This window comes from Thamnophis elegans, chromosome Z (assembly GCF_009769535.1).
Source record: "Thamnophis elegans isolate rThaEle1 chromosome Z, rThaEle1.pri, whole genome shotgun sequence".
Taxonomy (NCBI): domain Eukaryota; kingdom Metazoa; phylum Chordata; class Lepidosauria; order Squamata; family Colubridae; genus Thamnophis; species Thamnophis elegans.
In genome coordinates this window covers 43,167,136-43,193,125 of record NC_045558.1, presented here as the reverse complement: position 1 = coordinate 43,193,125, position 25,990 = coordinate 43,167,136, and the positions used below count along the sequence as shown (strand labels likewise).

Sequence of the window (25,990 nt, the reverse complement as noted above, 5' to 3'; positions counted from 1 at the left end):
TGACAAAAGGAATAGTATGTGGTTTGTACATGTTTTTTGTTTTGAAGCACATATACTTTTATAGATATTTTGTTTTTATTTAAATATTTAATGTTTGTTTTGAATAAATCCATCAGATTGTATAAATGGTTATGGAGAGGTTAAAAGCAAATAACAACATTGTACTATGGATTCAATGTAGTTTATTTTTATCTTGCTTTGATGGTAATGGGATTTCAGGTTGAAGGATCCTTCATAAAAATAGTTTTTTTAAAGGGAAGATCCCATGTGTTAATCTTTTTGTGCTAAATACAATATTCTCCCAAAGAAACTTCCAAAGATTCAACTAGGTCACATTAAATTCATATTGAAATACAAATAAATGAATAGTGAACAAACAATAAATTTACCTCTCATAATTAATGTTGCTATAAAAGCTATTGCTTTTCTGGTTGCTATATGCATAATAAAATAAATGCATATTTATTTCAGATGGAATCACAATATGAGATTCCATAACAGATTGATTTTAGGGAGGATATCATGTATAATTTACAGGCTGCTTCTTGGATTTCAGAAATATCAACATATATTCTACAGGCTACAAAGGTCAGATGGTGTTCTATGTACCGACTAATGACTAAGATTTTTTATGAACAATATTCAGTATTTTTATAACCAATTTTTAGCCAACATTTCTTTAGAGTTCATGCTAGATGCATTCAATATCATATACAATGCTGCTTAAAAGTTTGTGAACTTTTAAATTTTATTTTATTAAATTTTGTTGAATAATTTTTTACAGAATAAGAACACTACATTAAAGAAAAAGGAAAGTAAATATGAAAGTAATAAAAAAGAGGCAAAGAAGAAGAAAAAAAGAAAAAGGATCAGCTTCTGATCTTTCCTTCAGCAATTATAAATGCATTTATATTTTATCCTTTCTCCCTAAGGTTCTATCATGGCTCTCTTCTTTTCATATTCCATAAAATTTCTAATAATCCAACTTATAAATCACAAGTTCACTTTTTTTTCTTTGTAGCAAAAAGCCCAAAAACGTTTTTCGGTTACTGACAAATGTAATTACTGTTTTTTCCTTAATGCAACAAGTTAATTTCTGTAAATTCTTACATATTCATCAATCATTTTGTAGGTATAGTATTTCAAAATGTTTATATCTTTATGCATATAATAATCTCATTGCAATTAGCATATATAAAAAGAACATTTTGAATGTTCAATATTTCTGCATAAATATGACCTAAAATAAGAACTGCTCTCTACGTAAATCCTAATGCTAGTTAAAGAGAATGCAATTAAATGAATTAGTCAAAAACACTATGTTTGCACATTGATTTATTGAAGATAAATCAAAAGCTGCATATATGTGTCTGGCAAAGTAACTAAGATTATCAGTACATTTTAAGGGAAAATTAAAATCAGATGATTCAATCAATTAGATGATAATCAGGTATAAGTGTGAGAAATCGTGCCTTATTTAAAAACAGAAACTTGGGTATTGACTATCAAAGTCTGATCTTCACAATACAGCTACATGAATGTGTATCATGGCTCAAAAAAAAAAAAAGGAGATATTTCTGAGGATCTTCAGAAAACAATTGCTGATGCTCACCAGACTGAAAAAAGTTACAATTTCCAAAGAGTTTTGATTCTACCAGTCTGTTCTTTAGGCAGACAGTGCAGAATTGGAAGCAAATCAACATCAGTTACCTTCTCCAGAAGTAGATTTGCTAAATTGATGGCGTGCATCACTCCAGGAACTCTTGAAGCCCAGAGTAATATCTAAAGAATAGAGGCTTTCTTGCATAGGCAAATGTCAGTGAACATGAGACCACCATCGGGAGAACACTGAACAATGGTGTGCATGTCAAGATTGAAAACTTTTCAAAAAGAATATTGCTGCCAATCTACAGTTTGTGAAATATCTTGCAGATAAGCCAGAAGGCTACTGGAAGAATGTTTTATGGATTGATGAGAGAAAAATAGACCTTTTTTGACTTGAATGTAAAGCTTTATGTTTGTTGAAAGTCAAACACTGCAGTCCATCATAAGAACCTTATGCCATCAGTGAAATGTGTTGGCACTATTATGATTTGGGCCTGCTTTGCTTGTTCCAGACCAGAACAGTTTGCCATCATTGATGGAATCATGAGTTTGGAATTCTACCCGAAAATTGTACAGGAATATGTCAGGGTGTCTGTCTATGAATTGAAGATGAAGATAAAGTCATATAGCAAGATAATGACATGATTTGCACAAGTTGAACAACCTATGAATGATTAAAGCAGACGATATGATAAAGCAAAAAAAATATATTGGAGTATGATCCATACCTTAATAAAGAAAATTTTGAAAATGAAGGTAAAGATGAAAGTAGAAATTTTCCTTTTGGGCCTAATGGAAAAAGACCCGAAGAAAAATAATAGAGGTTTGTTATTATATATGTTGACTGCAGCAAGATTATTGTATGCACAACATTGGAAGAACACTTTGATTCCTACCATGGATGAATGGTTTGCAGAAACTGATGAAGTTGACTGAAATGACAAAGTTGACTATTTTGATTTAACAAAAGAATATAAATGCTTTTGTTTTCACATGGAGACAGCTTCTGAAATTTGTTCTTAAAATGGAAAATAATGAAACTTTGATTTTGGGTTTTACTGCTCAGACTGATAGATCTTTAAAGAAACAGCTTGTTTATATTATTATAAAAAAGCAAAAAGTTGTGATTTGATGTTAATGCCTTATTTTATTGCAACAGAGTTGGAAGTTAATGCTTCTTTGTCTTTTTCTTAAACCTTCCTCACTTTTCTTCCCACCTTTCCTCCTCATTGGTTTCCTATTTTCTTTTACATTTTGTATCTTATCTTATAACTCAATAAAAATCTTAACAGGCAATAATTAAAGCAGAAGAAAGTTAATGTTTTTGGAATGGCCAAGTAAAAGTCCTTAATCCTTAATGACCTTAATCCTATAGAAATGTGGAAGGACCAGAAGCAAGCAGGCAGGCAGTTCCTGTTGGTGTGTCTAAAAACAAGCCTTAATTGAAGCTGTTCTGTAAAGAGGAATGGGCTACAATTCTTCCAAGCCAATGGGCAGGACTGGTAAACAATCATCAGAAACATTTAGCTACAAATATTACTGTTCAAAGAGGTACACCAATTACTGAAAGCAAAGGTTCAAGTACTTTTGCCACACACTAATATGTTGATTGGGGTCATTTTCCTCAGTAATTAAATGAACAAATATGTTTTTGACTCATGTGTTTAATTGGATTATCCTTATCTAGATTTAGGATTTGAAGGAAGAATACATTGTATTTAAGTATACATTTACTGTATACAGAAATATTGAAAATTCAAAAAAGATCACATAGTTTTAAGCAGCACTAGATAACAAGTGGTGTAATTAGTGTCTATGCATTCATAATACTAGATAGTAGTACTATAGTAGGCTTATGTAAGGGTTATGTAGTCTTTCCTCATTTCTGATATACCAATGTGACACGATTACTATGAAAGCAATCTTTTTATTGATTCCTTTCATGCAAAAATTCCTTTGGGATAACATACCATGGCCACTGCCTTCTACCTGCCCATTCTACAAATTAATATCTGTTCAGAAAGTAACTAATCAGTCAGTAACTAATTAAACATATCAGCTCAGTTCAAGTTTCATTGATACAACAGTCAATTTGCATCAACAGTCAAGCACATACCCAAGATTATGCACATTCTTGACATATGAACACTTTTAACTTTGCCTTTCAGAATTGAAACTAACTATGGGTGCTCTCAACAAATAATAGTGGCAAATTTGGTGGAATTAATTTATTTATGATACAAGACACAATGGACACTCAACTGTAGTCAGCTCTAAAAGTGAAAGCAATAGCCATATAAGAATTACCTAATTCTAGTTGGTATTTGAAGCAGGATTATTGAAGATTGTCACACAAAAAGAACTGGTAATACAGTCAATAATGATTGGGTTCAGAAATTCCAGTTGTAAGATGTTTATCATTGACAAGCATGCTGCACAAATCTAGCTACTGTCATCTGTAATTCATAGTATATTGTTGTGACTTCAGTTACTTATGACTTACCCAATAAGTTGTGTTTAAATATGTATCAACTCAACTTGTTGGGTACAAGTATTATTTGAATGCACTCTTATCCTTCTCCTCTCTAACACTACTGCCGCTCCTATTTACTGAAATATTCCCCATGATCCTCTGTCTCTGAGAAAAGGTAATGCATTCTTTTCCTTATTACTGAATTAGGAGAGTCTGCATAATGTGATTTTTTTTAAAAAAAAGTTTTTGATCTATATGATGCAACTGAAGCTGTGACCATTTTTAAATTTGTGCTGGATGTTTCATCTTAACTTTTTTATTTTTACCTGCAACGCTTGCCCTGCTGCTATATTGAATGATTGGAAAACACAGAAGCAGCAATAAGGGTAGATCGTGATAAGCCCAACTGCCATTTCTGCCATTAGGAAATCTGAATTTGGATATGAGGAAGGGCAAAGAGCTGATTGTGAACAAGTCTATTTAAGGTCATAACCTGCCCATGAAATATGATATACAAGCAGATTTTATTAGCATTCTAAAAGTGTAACAATCAAATAGTTTCTAGCCTGCATACATTTCATTTATAAAATTTTGATACCAAAATTGATATTATTTATTGTTAACCATTTGGCTTAAAATACTTCCAAGGAAGTATTGTTTTTTCAGCTTTAGTGATGCTGATTCAGCACATATGACTCTAGTGAGACCTATAGAGGTTCTGAATTGAAGTGCAGTTTGAACTGTATAGATCAGAAGTGGGTTGCTCTCAGTTTGGCCAGGATCGGGTGAACTGGTAGTGAAGGCGGCGGGAGGCTCCATCCACCTGCCCAGATGCTTCTGCACAGAAGCGTTGGGCGCATTCGAATCAGTAGTAAAAAAAATGGAAACCCACGATTGGTATAGATTGACTACTGGGTCACATCTAGACTCCTTCAAGGAACATCTTAATTATGTTTATTCATGGTTGTTGTTACAGAGCCAAGCATAGGAAAAAGAGTAATCTTATTGTATTATAAAGGAATAATTTCAAAAAGATATCTAATCAATCTATTGAAAACCAATGGATATAATTTGTATTAGAAGCCTTATTCAATGACTCTTTGGTACATTATATATTCCTGCCTAACTCTAAGAATTAAATGCTTAAGTATTTTATTTGAACAAGATTTTATTTTTTTGTTTTATTTACTTATTTCTTTTTATTCTTCAGGCAAAAGAAAACATGTTGTAAAAGATTCAGAGTCTTGAAATCACAGCAATCTAAGTTGTCCCACTGACACAAATAAGCTTTGGTTGCAAAGCTTGCAGGACTTTCAGTACTGAGACTGGCCAAGTATTCTCTTAAAACCCTGAGTGGCACCTTTGGGATATGCTACACAAATCACATTCCTAAATGATTTATCTCTTAGAGAATGTGAAACCTTTTACTCTACTAGACAGCAGTTAACCGATCTCAAATTGACCAGTGGCATTTCAAGAACAGTCTCTTCTTACTTTTCTGAAAGAGTGAGTGAGAGTGTGTGTAAAAACCTAGCAGAAAATAATTTGCAGCTGTGATAATATCAGGTTGGGAATTTTTTAAAAAATATAAAAAGGATATGGAGAGAAAAGAAAAACACTCCACGATAGTTTTACATCGAATAATAAAAGATTAAAAAGGAGAGCCTGTAAATAATTAGAGGCTGCTGTCTGAAGCCAGTTGCAGTCGCTGCAACTGATAATAAACTTAAACCCCCTTGAGAGCAGGTAAATGCTTTGCAACCCTGACCCCCTACATCTCACATTACTTAACTACCCTGCAGCTCCACCATTACATCACCATCCCAATGATTGGTCCCTGCAGTTTAACTCTCTCCCTGTCTCCTCCGATTAGGGACGAAAGAGGGAACGGCATAGAAACTTCTGTCGCAAAGTTTACTGAGCCTCGTCCGGTCGTGGCCAGAGAGTCTTTTGCATGTTTAGCATAATCCCAAACAAATTCGAAGAGCAGAAAAAGGGCGAGAGAGGAAAGGCGAGAGGTCCTCTTCAAAGAGGAAACGTATTACATTGGAGACATAAGGGAACAGAAGTGATAGTAGCAGGGTGAGTCGTAGAGAGCAAGGAGAAGAGGAAAATTAAAAACAAACCTCATGGACATCACTGGGTCTGAATTCCCTGCTGAGGTGCAGAACATGAGAGCACTGGAGTGAGTGTACGTAGAACCTGAGCCAAAGCTTAACTAGCCCGAGTGAGTCATATCCTTCCCATTTGATTCCAGTCCAAATGATGATGTAATGGTTCTGGCCCGCTCCCTCTGCTCCGTACGCTCCCTCCCTCCTCGTTTTTAGCTCGGTGTTAGTGAAGTCACCATTTAAATCTGGCACAGCCGAAACAAACAAATACACACATACACACACACACGCACAAACACAGACACACACACGCACAAACACAAATCTTCAATGTAACCAAAACAGCCCCAGGCGAAGTTCCAGACACACAGAGACTTCGATGGTGCAATTGCCATTGGATACGAGTAAACAGAAAAAGAAACAGTGCCGCCTCAGAACGGCCACAGCAGCTGCATGTAGGAGATCAGAAGTAAACCCCCAGCATGGGGGCCATCACAAATACATACAACTTTTTCCCCCGTGGAAAGGTGCACCGCTCTTTCAGACGCGCGCATCTAAGAGCGACGCGTCTCTCGCGCGCATTCGGACCTCAGCAGAGAAAAGGGCGCGCGGAGTGGGAGGTTGAGAAAAGGAAGACGGAGCGAAACAAGCAGGAACACGAGGGCAGAACTATGTGAAATATGTTGGGCTTGATGGGGAAACAAACGGGACAAGTCTGCGTCGAGTCTTCTACCTTGCCTTAAAAGCGAACGGAGTTCTTCACTTCCTTAAATAATGGAGAGACTTTCTGGAGAAGAAAGGGAGCCTGCATGATACAACTCTCTTGTAAAAGGGCTGTTTCTGACAGTAGCATCTTTACTTGCGATATTCCGGGTGTCTCCCTCCCCCCCACACCCTCACTATCCACTGATTGCTGACTGGTGCAGCTGGACCTCAGGGAAAACTCCATAGCCTAAGAAAGAGGAAGAGAGGGGAGCTACCTTTCTTCTCTAATTTAATTTTGATGCCATCTGGGCAAACATACAAATGGTCTGCTGTAGCGGAATTGGCGATAGCTTTCCTTTCCTTTCCTTTCCTTTTTTTAATTGTGGGAGGGCAACCCAGGAATATAGCTAACAAAGTTCATTTTCTTCCTATTATAAATACTATTTTTAAACAAATAAATAATTATTACCAAATTCTATTGCTCTATAAAATGTGACTTCCGTCCAATGAGACAATTTACGTTCTGATCTAAAATTATCCAGCAGCACCATAGTTGCCAAAAAAGCAGATGTTTCCTCAAATCCTTTTTCATAATTGTCTGACAATATTATTGACGCTACACATTGCACTCAAAAGTGGCTTGATAAGCAAAGGTGTGTTTCTGCCTTCTTTTGTTGCATCTACCCATTATACGCACTCCTTTCCTAGTCTTTCCCACTCCATTTCACTTAACAAAAACAAATAAACTGGGTGGACATTTCGACAATAATCCATTTGCCCTGATTTGGCACCTCGCGTGTTGCATCCATTTCTCCAAAACCTTCACTGTTGGTTCAAGACCCTTCAGATGTTGACTCCAAATTACAACCTTGAATTAAAAGATAGATTACATTCTTTGCCCAGGCTTTGTCTGCATTTATGGAATGTGGTATAAAGCACTTAATCCAAATGTAACTCTTGGTCTTAAAAAAAAAAATATGTACCCAGTTTCCAAATAAATATGTTGGGTAATTGCTGTGTCAGCTAGAACAGTACTTATGTAATTATCTGCAGCAATTAAGAAATTTTTCTTCTGGATGTCTGAAACCATTAAAAAAATATCTCAGTCCCTATTAACTTATTTGTACAATTGCATATGCATATATCCAATGATATTTAACAGGAGGAGGTTTGGACAGAAAGACCAGGATTTTAGTTCATTCTTTTACAATAGTGATGTGAAGACAATTTTAAAAATTGAAGTGGGAAGAAAAAATTAAAACATTTTTTTAAAAAAATCACATTTATCTGAAAGTAACCCTGGCAAAGGAACTGTAACAGATGAGAAAACCTAAGAAAGAATGTAGCATATATTGGGAGGGGGAGGGATCTGTCTTTTAAAAGAGCCAATTTGGTCTATTGGTTGGATCACTATGCTAAAAAGCAAGAGACTGTGAGTTCAAGCCCTGCCTTAGCCATGAAAGCTAGCTGGATGATCTTGGGCCAATCACTCTGTCTTGGCCCAACCTGCCTCACAGGGTTGTTGTGACGAAAATAGGAGGAGGAAGATATATTGGATATGTTGTGGCCTTGAGTTATTTGTAAAAACAATAAAGGTAGGATATAAATACATTTTATAAAGGGCTATGCAAATGGTAGTTTTCAAAAATACATCACTGAAAACTGAAATATTCCTAAAACAAATGTTTTTTTTTCCTTTTTGGTTGACAGGGACATAGTTTCTAGAATATGTCTTTGTTGTAATTTTTATTATCTCAAATGGCTAATTTCCAGTTATGAATTTTAGTTATCTCCATAGATAATCAACTATAAGTACAAGAAATTAAAGATCCTGTTATTTGGATCTATCTACTAAACTGGATTGATGTCAATAATATATTATATTGGAATATGACAGATTCATCAAGTGAAAGCATTGTGCATAAGAGGTGATCAGCTATAATTATTTCTGGCGCCACTAAAGCCAGTAACTTGACAATATCATATGTAGCTGTTCTAAAGTTTGCTTCACTGTGTCACTGGCCTACATAACTCATTTTTGTCCCAGTGACTAGTTATTGATTTTTCATCTTCTGTAACTTAATAAAAACATGTTTAATCACTCTAAAGCTTTCTTTTATTTCCAGGCATTGCAGACTATTTCCACAATTTAGAAGGGTTTTTTTCTCTTTACCAGCAAGCTTGCAATTCTTTTTAAGGGAAGTATATTAATTTATAAATAACATAAAATAAATATAATAATTGTAGAAACATATTATATCCCTTCAATTATAAATTTTCCATTAATTTTGTAATGTATGAAGGTTTGACACCAGTACTAAATATTTAGGGAAAATATTAAGAAACTTTGGTCCAAAAGATATAAATAAATACAGTATGTTCTTTTAAAAAATTGAAGCTTGGGAAACATGTTTCTAACAATTTTTCTAAGGCAGGTAGCATATCTAGAGTATATGTAAACAGAAGCAAAACAAAACCATTTAAAATGGAAAACTTCATAAGATGTGCAACTATAGGGAGGTGTCTGCAATGTTTTTCTATTAGTACCAAAAATCACACCTTCAGCCACATACCTCTTAATTTTTCTGGCAATAGGCCTTTCTATGTTATTTTAAATGCTAAAATGTTGGTTGTTTTTTTTCTTCAAGATATAAAACTGCAATTGTTGTACAACATGGCATTGCAATGGAGCACACACTTATATTATAAAATATCAGATTTGGGTGCACAGGAACTGCTTTAAATAAATTGCATACATCCTTAGGTAGATTTTCCTCTTAGTTTCTCCCTGTTAGCCATAACAGAAAAATGTTAAGAAGTTGAGAGAAATGAGCCACTTTTTCAGCTCTTAAACTCCGAAATGTGATTCCTGTTTGGGAATATCTTTCATCATTAGATGACTGATGATAATTTCACTTAGTTTTAATCTGCTAGAAGCTCCAGATGTAGCCAGGAATGCTGCCTAGAATTGAATAATACTGGAAATATACTTCCATTTCTTTCATATGTATTTTTTTTCAGTTAAAATATTTCGTGAAGTATTACTTATTTCTAAGATATAACTCTGAAAACAACTTAGCATCATGCCCCCCGTTTTGTGTGTGTGTGTGTGCCTTGCCCAGGAAACCCTATACATATTATCAAAACGTGTATATTTGTTAGTCATCCACTTTTCTCCTAGGAAGTCAGAGAGGCATTAATATTACCCCCCACTACAATTAGAACCCAGGTTTGAACACAGATAGCCAAAATCAGCTTGTGTTAGAGGACAGGTAGGAACCTTTGTTTCCCGACCTTAGCACAGCAGCTTAAACTACAGGTGTTCCTCAACTTACAACAGCTTGTTTAGTGACTGTTCGAAGTTACAACAGCACTGAAAAAAGTGACTCATGACCATTTTTCACATTTACAACCATTACAACATTCCCTTGGTGAAATGATCAAAATTCAGATGCTTGGCAACTAATTCATATTTATGACAGTTGCAGTGCCCTGGAATCATGTGATCACTTTTTGCAAACTTCTGACAAGCAATGGGGAAGCCAGTTACACTTAGCAACTGCAGTGATTCACTAAACAACATGTCATTTTATGACATGGCAAGACATGTCATAAAATGAGGCAAAACTCACTTAACAAATGTCTCACTTAGCAACAGAAATTGGGAGTTCAATTGTGATTGTAAGTTGAGGACAACATATATTACAGCTCACTGATAGTATTTTTTGTTTCGTCTACTGCAATATAATATTATCAGAGATATTGAACAAAGCATGTCTAGGTCCCTAGGTTTTCTAAGTGGTGCCTCTGTAAAAAATATGTGCGACTAGGCTTGTACTAACTAGTATTTAGAAATATTGTCTTATATTACAGAACTCTTTCAGAATCAAAGGTCTTTTGAATGGAATGTTGTTCACTCAGACAAATATCAAAATCAGTGTGTTCCAACTTGTATTGGAATTAATGTTTCACAAAATTAATAAAAATTTAATAGAATGTTTGACTGCTACATGTGATATTTAAAAAAAAAACCTAAAATAATACAGATACTTTCAGTTCAATCACACTAGGTTCTTCAGGAGTATAGTATCAAACTGATTTAATTCAAAATATAGTCGCTATCAGTAAACCAGGAAGTATTTTTCAGTCCTAAGTTAAATGCTTAAAAGAGCTAAAATGAAATTGACACTGGTCTGAGAGCAAAAATTATTTCCAGTTCAGGTATTTTCTAAGACTGTTAATCTTTCCTCTGTTACAGGAAACACCATTTTCCCATTTTCCTTCCTGTGATCTGTCAATGATTAATAATTTCCTGTAGTCCAGAAGAATTTCCCCTCAAATATAATACCAAATATGCATCTTTTCACGTGCATATTAATTTTGCTCATTCTATTATTTCCTTCAGACACTGGAAATCTTCACATGTTTAATATCCAGATAAATGTGAACGGAGCTGTGGGATGGGAGGAAAAAGATATTTAATTCTAAAAGTATCCATCTCAGAGCAATGCCCACAGCCACAGTTGACTTGCTAAGGAATGTTTACTGCTCCTCCCTTCGGCCTGTATCTTCCTCAGGGAAAGGGTGGGCAGACCTCACAGCTGTCTGATGTAAGCAGAGTTACAGTTCCAGAGTTCTGGCTGCAAACTGAGTGTCTGCGTACGCAACCAAAATATCTATGTTTTGAAATCACATCACTCTAGGAGTATTTGGCAGGATCAGCTGATGCTAACTCATGAGTAACATCTGAAATATTTATAACCCTAGTAACATGAATGCATCATTTTGCCTCAATCTTTAATTAAAAACACTTTTGCACACCTGTCTACCAAAACGCTTGTGAATATAACATTCTCAGTAAAGTAAGCTGTTTAGAAGTAAGTGGGAATGATATACAAGTAAATATTCTTAAGATTATCATGTGCCCAACACTTCCAAGTACTCCAGTGCTGAGTACAATAGATACCCTACAGCTTCAATTGACAAATTGACCTATGGTTTTCAACTTGGTGTCAATTTCATTGATTAGAACAGTGTAAAATCATCTTAGGTTTTTAGGAAACAAGGTGTTCTTTAAAAAAAACCCATTAAACTGTTTGTACATTTTTTTTAAAAAAAAAATCTGTATTTCTCAACAATACATGGGCTAAATAATTCCAAAATAATTATTGTCCATTCAAGAACATTTCCCTTTCCTCCAGGCATTTTTTTTCTTTTCAACCCCAAATCCTTCTACTCCCTATGGAATCATGAAGGCCAGAAAAATTCAGGGTTAAATAAGCTTTAATTACTATCACATGTACAAAGACTTAATAAGCATATCATTTTTTAAAAAAACCTCTTTTTAAAGTGGCATCTTTTCCTTTTTTAATTTTAAATAACCATGCAGATGGTTTCTTAAGGACTTCTCTGCAAATTGCTTTCTGTGAACCCTTTCAGTCACAGATCACTGCAAAAAATCATGTGGAGATATTCAATGCTCAGTTCTACCTGGGTGTCCTATTATTTTTAGTGGACAGAACCAAAAAGAATTTTTTATCCGAAGACTAGAGTGGTAAAGATAGAAAATGTCTCAGTGTGAAGTGGAATGCCAAACTTACGGGGTGGGAGGGGGGGAGGAAAGAAAGAGTGTTGGGATTATGGATGATTGAGTTCTGGAAGACAGAAAAAAATAGAGTTTTGAATCATAATACAGAGATTGTGGCTAGAATTTCAAATTTTAAAAACTATGCTCAAATTTACATCATATCTGGATGATATTCATCAGGGTGCTGTTTTTCAGGTTCAGTTGCTCATCTTTGCTGCTATGAACATTTGAACAGAAAAATATATAGAGTCAATATAGATAACTATATTTTTCAGTAGAAAAAAAGCATCCCACAATTGCAAAAGGCCGATAGAGAAGACTGTATTCGACCAGCAAAATGGCATGAGGAAAAGATTACCAACTTTTTGTCCTGTTCTCCACCAATTCCACCATTCTGATCAGAATCAAAGCCTATCATATTTGCATAATCTAAAACAAAATGGCTTCAATTCATGTAATGTCCTTTATCATGTACACAAAAATGGAATGGACCAGTTCCAGTTGAAAATTAATGAGCAATCAGTTTTCAATACTTTGTAATGCTCCAGTGGAACTGAACTATTCAGTAAAGGCATGGTTTCCATCTTCCCTGATATACGAAATGGTAAAATTCCAGACCTTATCCTAATCATGAACTGAAGAAACATCTCCCTCCTCTCTGAGATTTATTCAGCTTCTTTTGTATTACATCTCAAGTGAGATTGTCAGCATCAATTAGTGTTAGCTGGAATGCAAAAACCTTTTTTGTCATTTTAGTATTGACATTTGCCCATAGGAAATTGGGTGAAAAATGTCTTCTTTTTTCCTATACGCTCAAGTGAAATAACCTTAAAACTGCAATGGCCACTGACACTCAAATTAAGTCTTCTGCATCGTATTACTATTTTTGAACAATGTACTGTAGATTTTTAAATTACAGCTGTAAACCCTGATATATATATATATATATATATATATATATATATATATATGTATGTATGTATGTATGTATGTATGTATGTATGTTTGTGTGTGTGTGTGTGTGTCTGTGTGTGTGTCTCTGTGTGTGTGTGTGTGTGTGTATTTTTACTGTTGCATTTGTTATATTTGTGTTTTTTTATTTTATAAAAATATTGGGTTTCTGTCGTGATGGACTCTTGTGACAAGCCGATTCACAGAGAATGGAAGCAGTTAGCTTCCTCCCATAATTGGGGCATACCAGGGGTTGTGACTTTATATATATACCTTTCTCCCTGGCTCAGCTGATAACGGATCAGAGCCTGTGGCTTAATGGCTAAGACGTCTGCCTAATATGTAACATAGCCCAGGTTCGAATCCCAGTAAGCGTATGGCTAGCTGATGAGAGCTAAATAGCTTGAAATCGATCTATACTAGTCTCCCTTTATTTATTTATCAGCACAAATAAAAAACACACACATATATTATTGTTATTTCTACAAAGGTGGTAAATATATTCTCCCCATAATAACAAAATTCCCCTGTTTCACTGGCCCAAAGTCACACGGCTAGCTTGGATGGGCTTAAAGTTACATTGTCCTGATTTCTACCCTGATGCCTTAACTACTACATCAATCTTGTCTCTCTAAACATACTGAAAAGCAATCTAGTAAGAATATATACTAGGTGTATGTTCACTGGAGTTTTAAAAGATGAATATAAAATCTCAACTTGTGTATTAAAATTTTAGTCAATGAAATTTGGTGACTTTTTTTAATTTTCTCTTTTCTTTTTTCTCTAATACATACTGTACTTCTGTAAGGGGAACAGAATAATATAATGATATTTGAAAATGTTGATACTGTATCACATTATACGTTTGTACTATACAACAGACCATCACAGCTATAAAATAATTTTATTCATATTTCCCACATGTTTTACTTTCACTTCTTGCACCTTATTTCATTTTCGTATGACTATGCTAACTCAGTGTTGAAACTTCATTATTCATAAGCAATTTGTTTCAGGCTTGGATTAGCTTTCTTCAAATGAAGTCAGTCCAAGACTGAAGCTTATATCTCAGAAAAAGAGAAAGTTGGAAAATTACTTTTAGTAACTATTGGTACTCTTTTCCTACCGAAGCCTTTCTTAAATTCCTATTTATCTTGGCTGATTAGTCTTCAGCTTTCAAAGGGCAACAGAATTGTCTATGTGCAGAAACAAGTCTTTCTGTTTGTTTGAAACCTGTTATGCATAATTTTCATGTGGTGCCCTTTTCATATTTTATGTATTATCTAAATGGCTATGTAAGTATTCCCTACTCACTTTTTCCAGCCAATTCATAATTTTATGTATTTGGCTGTATTCCCTCAAGCAGACTTCTTCCACCCCCCTCTTTTCCAAACCAAGATTTCTGAATCATCCTAGCTCTGGTTTCACAGGGTCTTAATTAGGATAAAAATGAAAGCATTACTCTAAATCCAAAGCATTTGAACTGGAGAGTAAGTCCCATTGAGTTCATAATTTCTAAGGATATGTTTGGAATTGGGCAATTAATTTTTTTAATGTATACACATATGGTTCCCTTACAGTAAATGTTGGACTCAGTTAATTACATCATGCAGCATGGTAAAATGATTCCAGGGTTCCCAAGGAAACTGTTTTCACTAAACAACAGGATTCCTTCATTTTAATCTTATGCTCACACAAGGCAAACATTTGGTTTTATCTAATGTCGCAGCAGTTTCAGACTATATAATCCTCTAGTGGCTATCAAGATCAGCAAGGATAAGTTGGGCGGTTCAAAAATGTGAAAAATAAATAAATAAATAAACTTGTTCTTGATTCCAGAGGAAAAGTCTCTTGAGACTGCATTAGGCATTGTTAGAAGGCCACTTGTTTGATTCACTACATTTGGCGATATGCCAAAAATCTATGCTTGGCAAGCTTGGAGGCATGCTGGAAAAAGACATTAATCCTAACTATAATTTGATTGATTATTTTTAAAGCTTTGGTTGACTTTAGCCTACCTTCTACCTTTGCTTGGATTAATTTAATTTTGCTCATGCTGTCAGATTGGTTTGTTTTGCATCTTTGGCTGTGAAGACAGTTTAGTACCTGACTGTACAATCATTGCAAGTTGAGTATGATAGTTTTCCATCAGCAATTATCTGTGCAAAAATAACTTGTCTTTTCGTTACACTACATTTTGTTAGGGCAGAAAGATTATTAAGGTTCTGGCTGAATGTGGAAGAATTCCACTGTGATAACAGAATTATCTGTTCAGTGTCACATAGAAGACCAATTCTTTCATACAAAAGATACAAAAATACAAGAAAAATAAAAGTATAAAATATTTTTTAACACATCAAAAAGGAAATTATCTTTTGGGTGTAAGAATTTATATTTATATTAATAAATAATGAATAATTTATTTCAAGGATGAGTTTTTCCATTTGCTGTCCCGCCCTGCAGACTTGAAATAGAGAATAAATATGCATAGTAACTTTTCTGAAGGAGACCCATTGCTACAATCACACTATATCAAAAGCTCTCTTAGAGGGTTGCAGTAGGTAAGTTAAATATGTTACCTTAATTACTTAAAAAAAACAAAACCTGGGTGCTTTGGATGGCATCCAAAATGGGAAAATAGTTCCATGTGTTCAACAATGAAAGGAAAGAAAAATTCAAAGGAATTGCGGTGTAGCATAAGAAGCTGCTTTTTAAAGTGATCTCATGAAATACAAAACCCATTCTGCATATACAAGATGTAATAGATAGTAAGCATGCAACTTGCTTTCTTTAACTTGTGTGGCCTTATATACTTTAAAGTGTATAGTAAAAAATTCAGGTCTAACATGCACAGTTGAAACTAACAGAGTAACAGAACTAAAAATCCAAAAAAGCTCTTCCTTTTAGTTAACCAAAAAAATAATAGCAATAGCATTTAGACTTATATAACACTCCATAGCAATTTACAGCACCTGTCTAAGAGGACTACAGAGTCAGCATATTGCCTCCAACAATGTGAATCCTCATTTTACCGACCTCAGAAGAATGGAAGGCTGAGTCAACTTTGAGCAGCTCAGAATCGAACTCCTGGAGTGAGCAGTAACTTAGCCTGCAGTACTGCCTTCTGACCACTGCACCTTGGCTCTTATCTTATGTCTAATTCTCTTTGAACACCATTGACATTTTGATTAAAAAAAAGAATAATCAAGAGGCTCCATTTTGTCACAAAAATACAGCTGATACTTGAGGGAGATGTATCTCAAAATGTTTGCGCTCGTAATATTACAAGATGGGCAGCAAATAAATTAATTGATTAATTAAATATATAAATTAGTAGGCAAGTAAATAAGTATGTTTGGGAATAAATCTTTTTTTTTTTTACTATGATATGATTTCAGACTTCTGCCAAAAAGAGCCAAATCATACCAACATATATTTGTTCCCATTCCAGAAAGGAGAATTTGTATTTCTACAAAATAGTGCTTCAGGAACAGATTCTCTTGACTAGAAATGAGTAACAAGAACTATGCAATTTTTGGTCTATCTCTAATCACTTGCTACAACTCATGGTAGTTGATTCCAAATCAGGAAGGCCATGTTTTAGATAGTGGTCCTACAATTCAGTTTATTGCACAGATGATTACTCTAGCTATAAAAATCAGGTGAAAATTAGGGAACAACTGTTCACTTAAAATCCTATAATGATCTGAAGGAAAGTGCTAACAAATGACTACTATCAATAATTAAAGTCATTATTTAAAAGTTCATTCAAATAGTTACCACAAGATGCCAGCAGTTCTTTATTATAGGCTTATTGTTTGGATTCTTGTAATCCAAACCACTTTTATGACATTGCATGGAAGAGCAGATTTTCAAATAAAGAATTAAAGAGTTTTGTCAGAATAAAAATAAGTCTTCCTTTTTCTTCAAAGTTAGAATAGAAATAAAAACTTTCTTGACAATTATAATTATTTTGAAATGATGTTAGTCTAATTTCCTCAAATGCAGAGATTTTGTCACTGAGAGTGAAGGTGAAAATATTTATCATTTAAATAGCAAACAGATGTGCTGTAGCTCTCACTTTCAATGATGTCTTCTATATAAAATTTAAAAAACATACGATGTACTACATAATTACTGAATCTATGAGTTAGCATTTGCTGTTTTCTTCCATTTTCAGTCTTCCGGTAGGCAAAAGTGTTGTTTTATATATTCTACTTCTATACTTTCTCCTGTGTTCAAATCATCCCAGCTTTTTAATACTTGCGAAAGCAAATGGAAAACTGGCCATTTGGAAACAAGGAAGTGAAACTAAAACAAGCAGGTAATTTTTCTGAGTCTTTGGATTAGTTCTAACAATCATAGTTGTTTTTTTTTTACATTTCATTGGGAACAAATTTAATTAACAAATTAACATAAGGCAAGCTTGGGAATTACTAGAATTACCGACCTCTTTATTTCATATTGCAGATTCAGGAATATCCACTTTGTATATGTTATGTCCAATCCATCAGTGAGATTACAAAGAGGATAAGGATATACCCATATGTGAATAGGAAATTCTAGATATAGGCAAAACAAGAACTTTTATGAAATCTTTTTATTATTCCTATTCTACTTTGCCAGTTTTAGAGCAGAAACCTTTCTGCTAGATATTATCCTTTCTTTTCTGGCCAAACTGAATAATAAGAAATCTACACTATTTAAAGTAATTTATTCAGTTTCCCACAAGGATGTTTTATTTCACTTTTTTCTCTCAAATCTGATCCAAATACTTTGAGAAACAACATATTCTGAAGATGTGTAATAAATGTTAATGGTTATTCACAGAGATTTATGACTAAATATCCCCAGTGACTAATATGTCTTACAGCTATACCAACCCAAGGCTAAGATTTTTTTTTGTCTCTAAAAACAAACAGGGCTCAGGCTCTTTAATAATTCCATGGAAGGCCAATAAAGAAATCCTGGGGTACAATAAGAAATACTTTTAGTAATTAAACAGTGTTGCAATTGTCTTCTAACCAATAGCCAACATAAGGAGTGAAGGTTAACTCCACAGAACATTCTCATTATATGTAACCAAAACTGGATTGGAAACTTTTAAAAATATACAGATATAGAAGTTAATCAAAGTTTGAAATGCATTTAAATGCCTACACTTGCAGTAGCTCCATATGAAAATTTAGGATAAGGAATATTCAGTAAAAATCAAGCATGGATGACTTTATAAATCTAAATGATAAATAAATACATAACATAATTCCTTTACTTTGTAATGAATTTGTAAGGAAAGGTGTCTGCTGAACTTCAAGAATATTTATGCAATTTGCTATGGCATAAATCAGTTTGATCACTGTATCAGTTTGGCTCCATAGTCTGACTATGTTTATTATTTGCAAATTTGTATTGTATTTATTATATTGATGTTATATGATGGTTGGATTGATGAATGCAAAAAATAAATCCAATATATGCTAAGAAATACTGAGGACTATTCATCATAGCAAAAAATGTTATTTATAAAGGAGCAGGTGTATGTGTGTGTATGTATGTGTGTGTGTGTGTGTGTGTGTGTATATGTATATGTGTGTGTATATGTATTTTTGTATATACATACACACACACACACAGACACACACACATATACATACATACATACATAAATACACACACACACACACACACACATATTCCTAAGAAAGAATGGATCTCATTGGTAATAGTGGTATTTTATTTCTACCAAACTTTGCAATAATCCTGAAATTAACTGCAAAGAAAATCCATCTACTGTCCAACTTTCCTAATCACAAATTCACACATGTGTATGCGTGTGTGTGTGTGTGTGTGTGTGTGTGTGTTTTCATAGATTTTCACGGGTGTAGGTATGCTGGTCTTGTTGTATTCGGGTCTTTTCCCGTGTAAGATTGAGATTGTCTTGGCAACGTTTTGGCGAGGTTCCACTCACCATCTCCAGGCTGGTGTTAATAACACAAAAGGGGTGGAAAGAGGGGTGGAAATCTTCCAGATTCCCCAAACTCTATGGCCTCCCCAAGATACACAAAGAAAGAACACTACTCAGACACATAGTCAGTTCCATAGGCTAACCTCTGCAGAATCTTGCCAAATTCCTCGCCAAACAACTCCAACCCTACGGAGAATCCATCACCTCACACGTATAAAACTCATTCCACTTCATAGAAACAATAAACAAAATCTACAACCCAGCGACCTACTCGTGAGCTTTGATGTCTTATCTCTCTTTACCCAAGTGAGGCTTCTATAAAAGAAGCCTTGACAGCTATCCAGAACAAATACATCCCCCTTGACACATCCTGGGCCTGACCAACCACTGCCTAACCAACACATACTTCATCCATAATGGACAAAGATACAAACAGGTAGAAGGAGCACCCATGGAATCACCCCTCTCACCCGTCATCGCAAACTTATACATGGACCATTTTGAAACTAACACCTTAGACAAATCTGAACACAAACCCAAACTCTGGCTTAGATATGTAGATGACACTCTTGTAATTTGGCCACATGGGAAAGAAAAACTGGACAACTTCTTCACACAACTCAACAGCCTACAAAATACAATTCACTATGGAAATAGAAGCTAATAACCAACTTTCCTTTCTGGATGTCCTAATCTACAAAAAACCCAGTGGCTCCCTAGGACACACCATCTACCAGAAAAAAACACACACCAACCACTACCTAAATGCACAATTCCATCACCATCCTGCACAGATCAACTCTGTAGCCCAGACCCTCATCTCCAGAACCAAATGCCTAGCTGACAAAGACCACCTGAAAACTGAATTACACACTCTCACAAACGTATTAATGTCCAACAGATTCCAAAGAAAAACAATTATCAACCTAATCCAAAAGGTGACACCCCCCAAGAACCAAGACACAGAACAGGATAATGGCATCGCCCTCCTCCCTTACATCAAAAGCACCACAGATAAAATCAGCAAAATTCTCCACAAACACAATATCAAGACAGCCTTTGGCACTGACCAAAAAATAGCCAACATCTTAAGAAACCCCAAAGACAAAATCCAGCTAGAAAACCAAGGAGTCTACGAAATACCCTGCAAAATCTACCCTGCAACATAGATAGGACAAACTAAAAGGAGAATAAATGCATGCATCGCAGAACACAAGAACGCAGTAAGAAAAAAAACGTCCTCCCTTTTCCAGCAAATTAATTAAACCAAATTAATCTCCAAAACTGAACACTTCAACAAGAAAATAATTATGGAAGCTATTGAAATAGAGAAACACTCCCATAACATGAATAAACGTGATGATACCTCCCACCTACCAGACATCCCTAGTCAACCCTAGTCAACAAATGAACCCCACCCACCACCCAGGCCGTTACAACACAAAACAACACAAAACAACAATGGACACACAGCCAGCACCAATCAGCACCAATCTACCAATCATGATACAACTACACAGCCAATCAATCCACTTACTGAAACAAAGCCAGCATTCCACACCCACCCACCAAGATTTATAGAAAGACGGTAGCTCCGACCATGCTTTACTCACACAAACACGAAGCCGAAAACACCAACATGAAGATGGCGAGTGAGACCTCACCAAAACCTCGCCAAGACAATCTCAATCTTACACGGGAAAAGACCCGAATACAACAAGACCAGCATACCTACCCCCATTAAAATCTATGTTATATATATCCAAATATATATATGTACAGGTGAAACTCGAAAAATTAGAATATTGTGCAAAAGTTCATTTATTTCAGTAATGCAACTTAAAAGGTGAAACTAATATATGAGATAAGACTCATTACATGCAAAACAAGTTAGTTCAAGCCGTGGTTTATCATAATTGTGATGACGCCATAATCATCACAATTATGACAAATCACAGCTTGAACTGGCAGGTGCATCACAACAAATCAGAACACTTCCCAAAGATCTTGACAGGTGCTGGTCGTAACTCCGAAGACTCTGCACTTGTCTTTTGCCTCAGAAGAAGCATAGTTAAAGTAGTTTCAAAGTGTTTCTTCTGGAGTTGCAGACTTGAATAACTTACTGTTGGAGTAAGATCCCCCCACCTCCATTTTGTAATAGGATTCTTCCCCCCTCCATCCAGATGCCCAACACCTTAGTTTCTTGATGTTCTTTATTCCCTAATAATATAAGTGTTTTTAATTTTTTGTAATTTCCCCCCCTTACTGTAAGAAGTTAATTAATGAACAATGGTGAAGAACAAAGATAAGGTCCAGTATCATCTATAATTACATTGCTGCAGGAAAGAAAACTGACTAATACAAGTGTGTGTGTGTGTGTGTGTGTGTGTGTGTGTGTGTGTATGTGTGTGTGAAGTGAGGACAAATCCAAAGTTAATGGAACAGGACCTGGATTGATGGCCCTGCAGAAGAATGTTAGAGATATTTTTACAGTTGGTGCAATTTTGTGTATTGGAATAGGCAATTCCAATTTTGTGTATTGGAATAGGCAATTTTAATCAGCAACATAAGTTGTCATAAAGAGTTCAGAATATAACAGAAAAAGAGAATTGGAGATCTTGTAGTCCAAGCAAGAGACCTTATATTATTTCAAATAAATTGTTATCCAGGCTCTTCTTTAAAACTTCCAGTGTTGGAACACAACTTCTGGAAGCAAACTGGTTCACCCATTATTGTTCTAACTGTCAGGAAATTTCTCCTTAGTTCTTGGTTGGATCTCTCTGATTGGTTTCCATTTATTGCCTGCCTTCAGGTGCTATGAAGAATAAGTTGATCCCTATTCTTTGTGGCAGCCCTGTAGATATTAGAAGACTATTATGATGTCTCTCTCACACACAAACAGTCCTTCTTTTAATTAAACTAGACATAGCCAATTCTTGCAACCATTCTTTCCAAACTTAATATATTTTAGCAAAAAAAGGCTGGCAATTTAACTTTCAGAAAAAAATATAGGCCATGTTTCCTTCATTAATTGTTTTTATAGATCCTTCATTTGGTCATTTTATCTAATAGTCGCTGCCTGAATATAGTTATATAGCTTTTTCTTCTTTAAAGGAAGAAATATTGTACTCTAGTATCCAAGTTAATGTACAATAATAGCCTCATACTAATCCAATATCTGTTTATCCCAGCACTTTAGAACATTTTCATTTAAACCGGGATTTTTCACATCCCTGGCAGTCGAAGTTCAACCCTGCCCACATTTCATGCTATATAAAACTATGCCAACCAATTGGGATTTTCTCTTAAAGAAAATGTAGGTTTGATCTGCTACTATAAATATTATCAGCACTATTATAGGGATATAGATAGGCAATAAGAATATAGTCCTAGAATCATATTTTCATTTACTTTAAATCATATTTTCATGTACTTTAATAGTAATATGGATCTGTATAGATTTAGAGAAGATTAAAAATGGTGGGATATAAATGTTTCTACAAGTCATTCTACTTGATGCTTTATGCAGAGATTTGCATCACATTTTAACATACATAGTAAGTTGTTGAGGCGGGATCATTGCTATATTGCAAATGATGCCAGCTGCATTGAAGATAATTTTATTAGAAAGGATACATTCTAATAAATTCTATTTATTTATTTATGGCTACAACCAAATATTCTAGCTGTAAATTATGATTCCTGTAAAAAAATGTTCAGTATATAATAGGATTGTTTAGACATGGTTCAGCACACAGAGAAACTCTTCTGAACTATTAAAGCGGCTACATCTTTTTTAAGTTCACATGGTGGCTTCAGAGGCTACATTAATAATAATTCACTGCTGCTTTCATAAACATCTTTACCACTTTGTTCTCCCACCCACCCAGACATCCAAAATGGCTGTGCTGAGAGAAACTTCACATTTGCCTGGCAAAAGACACAGCTATTGTAATAATAGGAAGGAGGGTGCTTCATTTATAGTCTTACATATTGTATTGTACTTTTATTGAAAAATTTGCATATACCTAACAATGATACATTTTTAAAAAAAATTATAATGACTATATTACTTTTTTTTCAGTATACTTAGTAATATAAATCCTAAAGTATCTACAGAGTAAGTAAGTAAGTAAATCTTTATTATGGTCAAACACCAACAATACACATTAGTTTTTAAACTATGTTAAAAAATACTGACATGATGATATAATTAAAAGGTATTGACGTTAAAAATGGAAAAAATAACATACATGTTCTCAGATTGTTCGGATCACTCTCTGGTTTACCTGGGTGCAACGCTGTTAGGTATAGGAGTAAATACAATGTTCCAAAGATTGTTAGAGATATGTCCAGATAATTGGTACAAGATGACAACTATACTTCTGTAGCCAATTTTTTTCTTATGGACATTGCAGCAGCACAGAACTTTGCCACTGCATGCGTGTTAACCGGGTTAATGTCCTGGAGGAGAAAGCCTAGATAAAAATTGTCTGCCCTCCCTGGCAATCTCTCTAATAAGGGGAGAATATGTGCAGACCTACAAGCTCTGTATAGCTCGCAGTGTAATAGAACATGTGAATTATCTTCCACTATTCTTCTTTACCACATATACAAACCCGTTCTGCTATAGGTGTACCTATAGAGAATATTTTATCACCCAAATTATTTCTCCTGTTATATTTTGTTGTATCTGATGGACAGATGACATGTTATCTGTGAAAATTAATATGTCCAGGAATGTCTAATTACTGCTCAGTATTGGGAAACGTACCTTACTAGAATAGATTTGGCATATGGGGGCTTTCATTTTTTTTTCAATTTATAAAAGATATAGAGAACAACTGCAGCATTTTGCTTTCTGCTGCACTTTATAAAGGAGAACCAGTGCTTCCCCACAAGTCATTTAATTATAACAAAGTAGTTTTAAAATTCCTGGCATGTTTCCAAGTCCCCCAAATGTTCTATAAACCTATTGTAACTCATTTTCCCACTTGCACAGTATGCTCTAATTCCGTTGACCAATTTCTTAATGCTTTTTAAAGTGTTTTACAAACATTTTATATTATTCAGAATTTTGTATCTTACAGCTCATTTATTTTCCAAAGCTCAAAAGTTGTAACCACATAAAAATTAGGAAACTTAGAAATTACTGGTTTTGTGTGTGTGTGTGAATCCTGTCAGACATAATTCTCAATAAATTAGACTGGAGGACTGAGCAAGGCAAGAATAACAATTTAACAATAATCATTTGAAAGGTAATATGAATTGAATAGTTTCATGAGACCAATAAATAAAATCTAAAGCCTAGATTTATATCATGTCCTTACATTGTTTTATTCTATTCTTTTACTTCTTATTACTTTTATCTACCTGACTCTCATAATGCAAATTATTTAGTGGCATAAATTTTTTTAGAAAAAGATACTATGAATGTGAACTCACAACAACAAAATGAGTGTACAAAGAAATCTCCAAGAAAAGAATTAGTTATAAAAGTTAGCAATGAAAACATTTTAATTAATCCTTCAGAATACAAATATCTTCAAATTCTGCAAGTTAGCTTGCAGATTTCCATAAGGCCAAATACATTTATAAAAGTAACACACAAAACACATCTTACTGAAAAACGATTTGTATTAAATACATTTTAAATAAATGTGTAAAACAATACAATTACTACAAGTAAAATAGGAACTTGTTAAATATTTTTCTCCATTTTTTTCTTTGGTTGGCCTCCATTTTATAAAAGCCAATGCTACTTCTCCAATCCCACATCTTGTGAAAATTGTGGTCATAACCATTTTTTGCCAGCACTCTATTGTATTAGCTCTGTGATTGATGAACTAAAGAGCTAGGCTTCCCTTTCTTTTGAATATAACTATTTTATATATTCACTGGTATTCATTTAAAGCCAACCCAATTGTCCTCAGGGAATGGCATGCACAAGCACAACATTATAAATGTTAATAGGAAACGGATCTGAACAAAGAATCACATTTCCCTATTATATTGTGTTTCTCTCTTAGTACAACATGTCAGCTTCCGTCACAGCTGCCTGTTTTTCCTTGTTATTTCAAGGGAAGCGGCTATCATTTGCCTTCTTCTTTTCAATCTAATTTATTTCCTATTATAGACTCCTGCCAGCAAGGTCATATATTATGGTGCTGTGAATCTAAGCCTTGTTTATAGGTCTTAAAGCATATAGAGGCAAAGATATTTGATGGAGCTAAGGCAAGTAAGCATTACAGATAATTGTGAAGCAAGCCCAATGTTGAATACATTATAACTAGCATAAGGAAAAAGAGAAGATAAACAAAGAAGTTAGGGTTGTAATCCCCATAAAGAATTGCATTTTGGAGTGATAAATAATTTTCTCCACCCTATGGAAAGAAATTGCCACCTATACAACAAAATATATTACACAAGTGGTTCTGTGTCAGTCTTAAATTTACTGGATCTCTAAAAGAATTAATTTTATTTTATTTCTTAAACTTAAAATAATAGAAGCAAGAAATCTTAATTTAATGCTAATTAATACATCTGAACATGTTATTTCTATGTACAGATTTAATAATGTAACAATTAGGAGA

General features: G+C 34.4%; 1 protein-coding gene across 7 annotated transcripts in view; it reads right to left on the bottom strand.

Annotated features, from left to right (window-relative positions):
* The window catches only part of CREB5 (cAMP responsive element binding protein 5), a 270,328-nt gene that overhangs the window by 95,404 nt on the left and 148,934 nt on the right, over positions 1-25,990 (bottom strand). Inside the window, exon 1 of one of the 7 annotated variants that reach the window (XM_032236846.1) lies at positions 6,205-6,266. The exons of the other annotated variants lie outside the window; for them this stretch is intronic. Within the exon in view, the coding sequence (XP_032092737.1) occupies positions 6,205-6,251 (47 nt within the window). The 5' untranslated portion in view covers positions 6,252-6,266. Of the gene's footprint in view, positions 1-6,204; positions 6,267-25,990 lie in introns of those variants that run through there. 7 annotated transcript variants of the gene reach the window in all.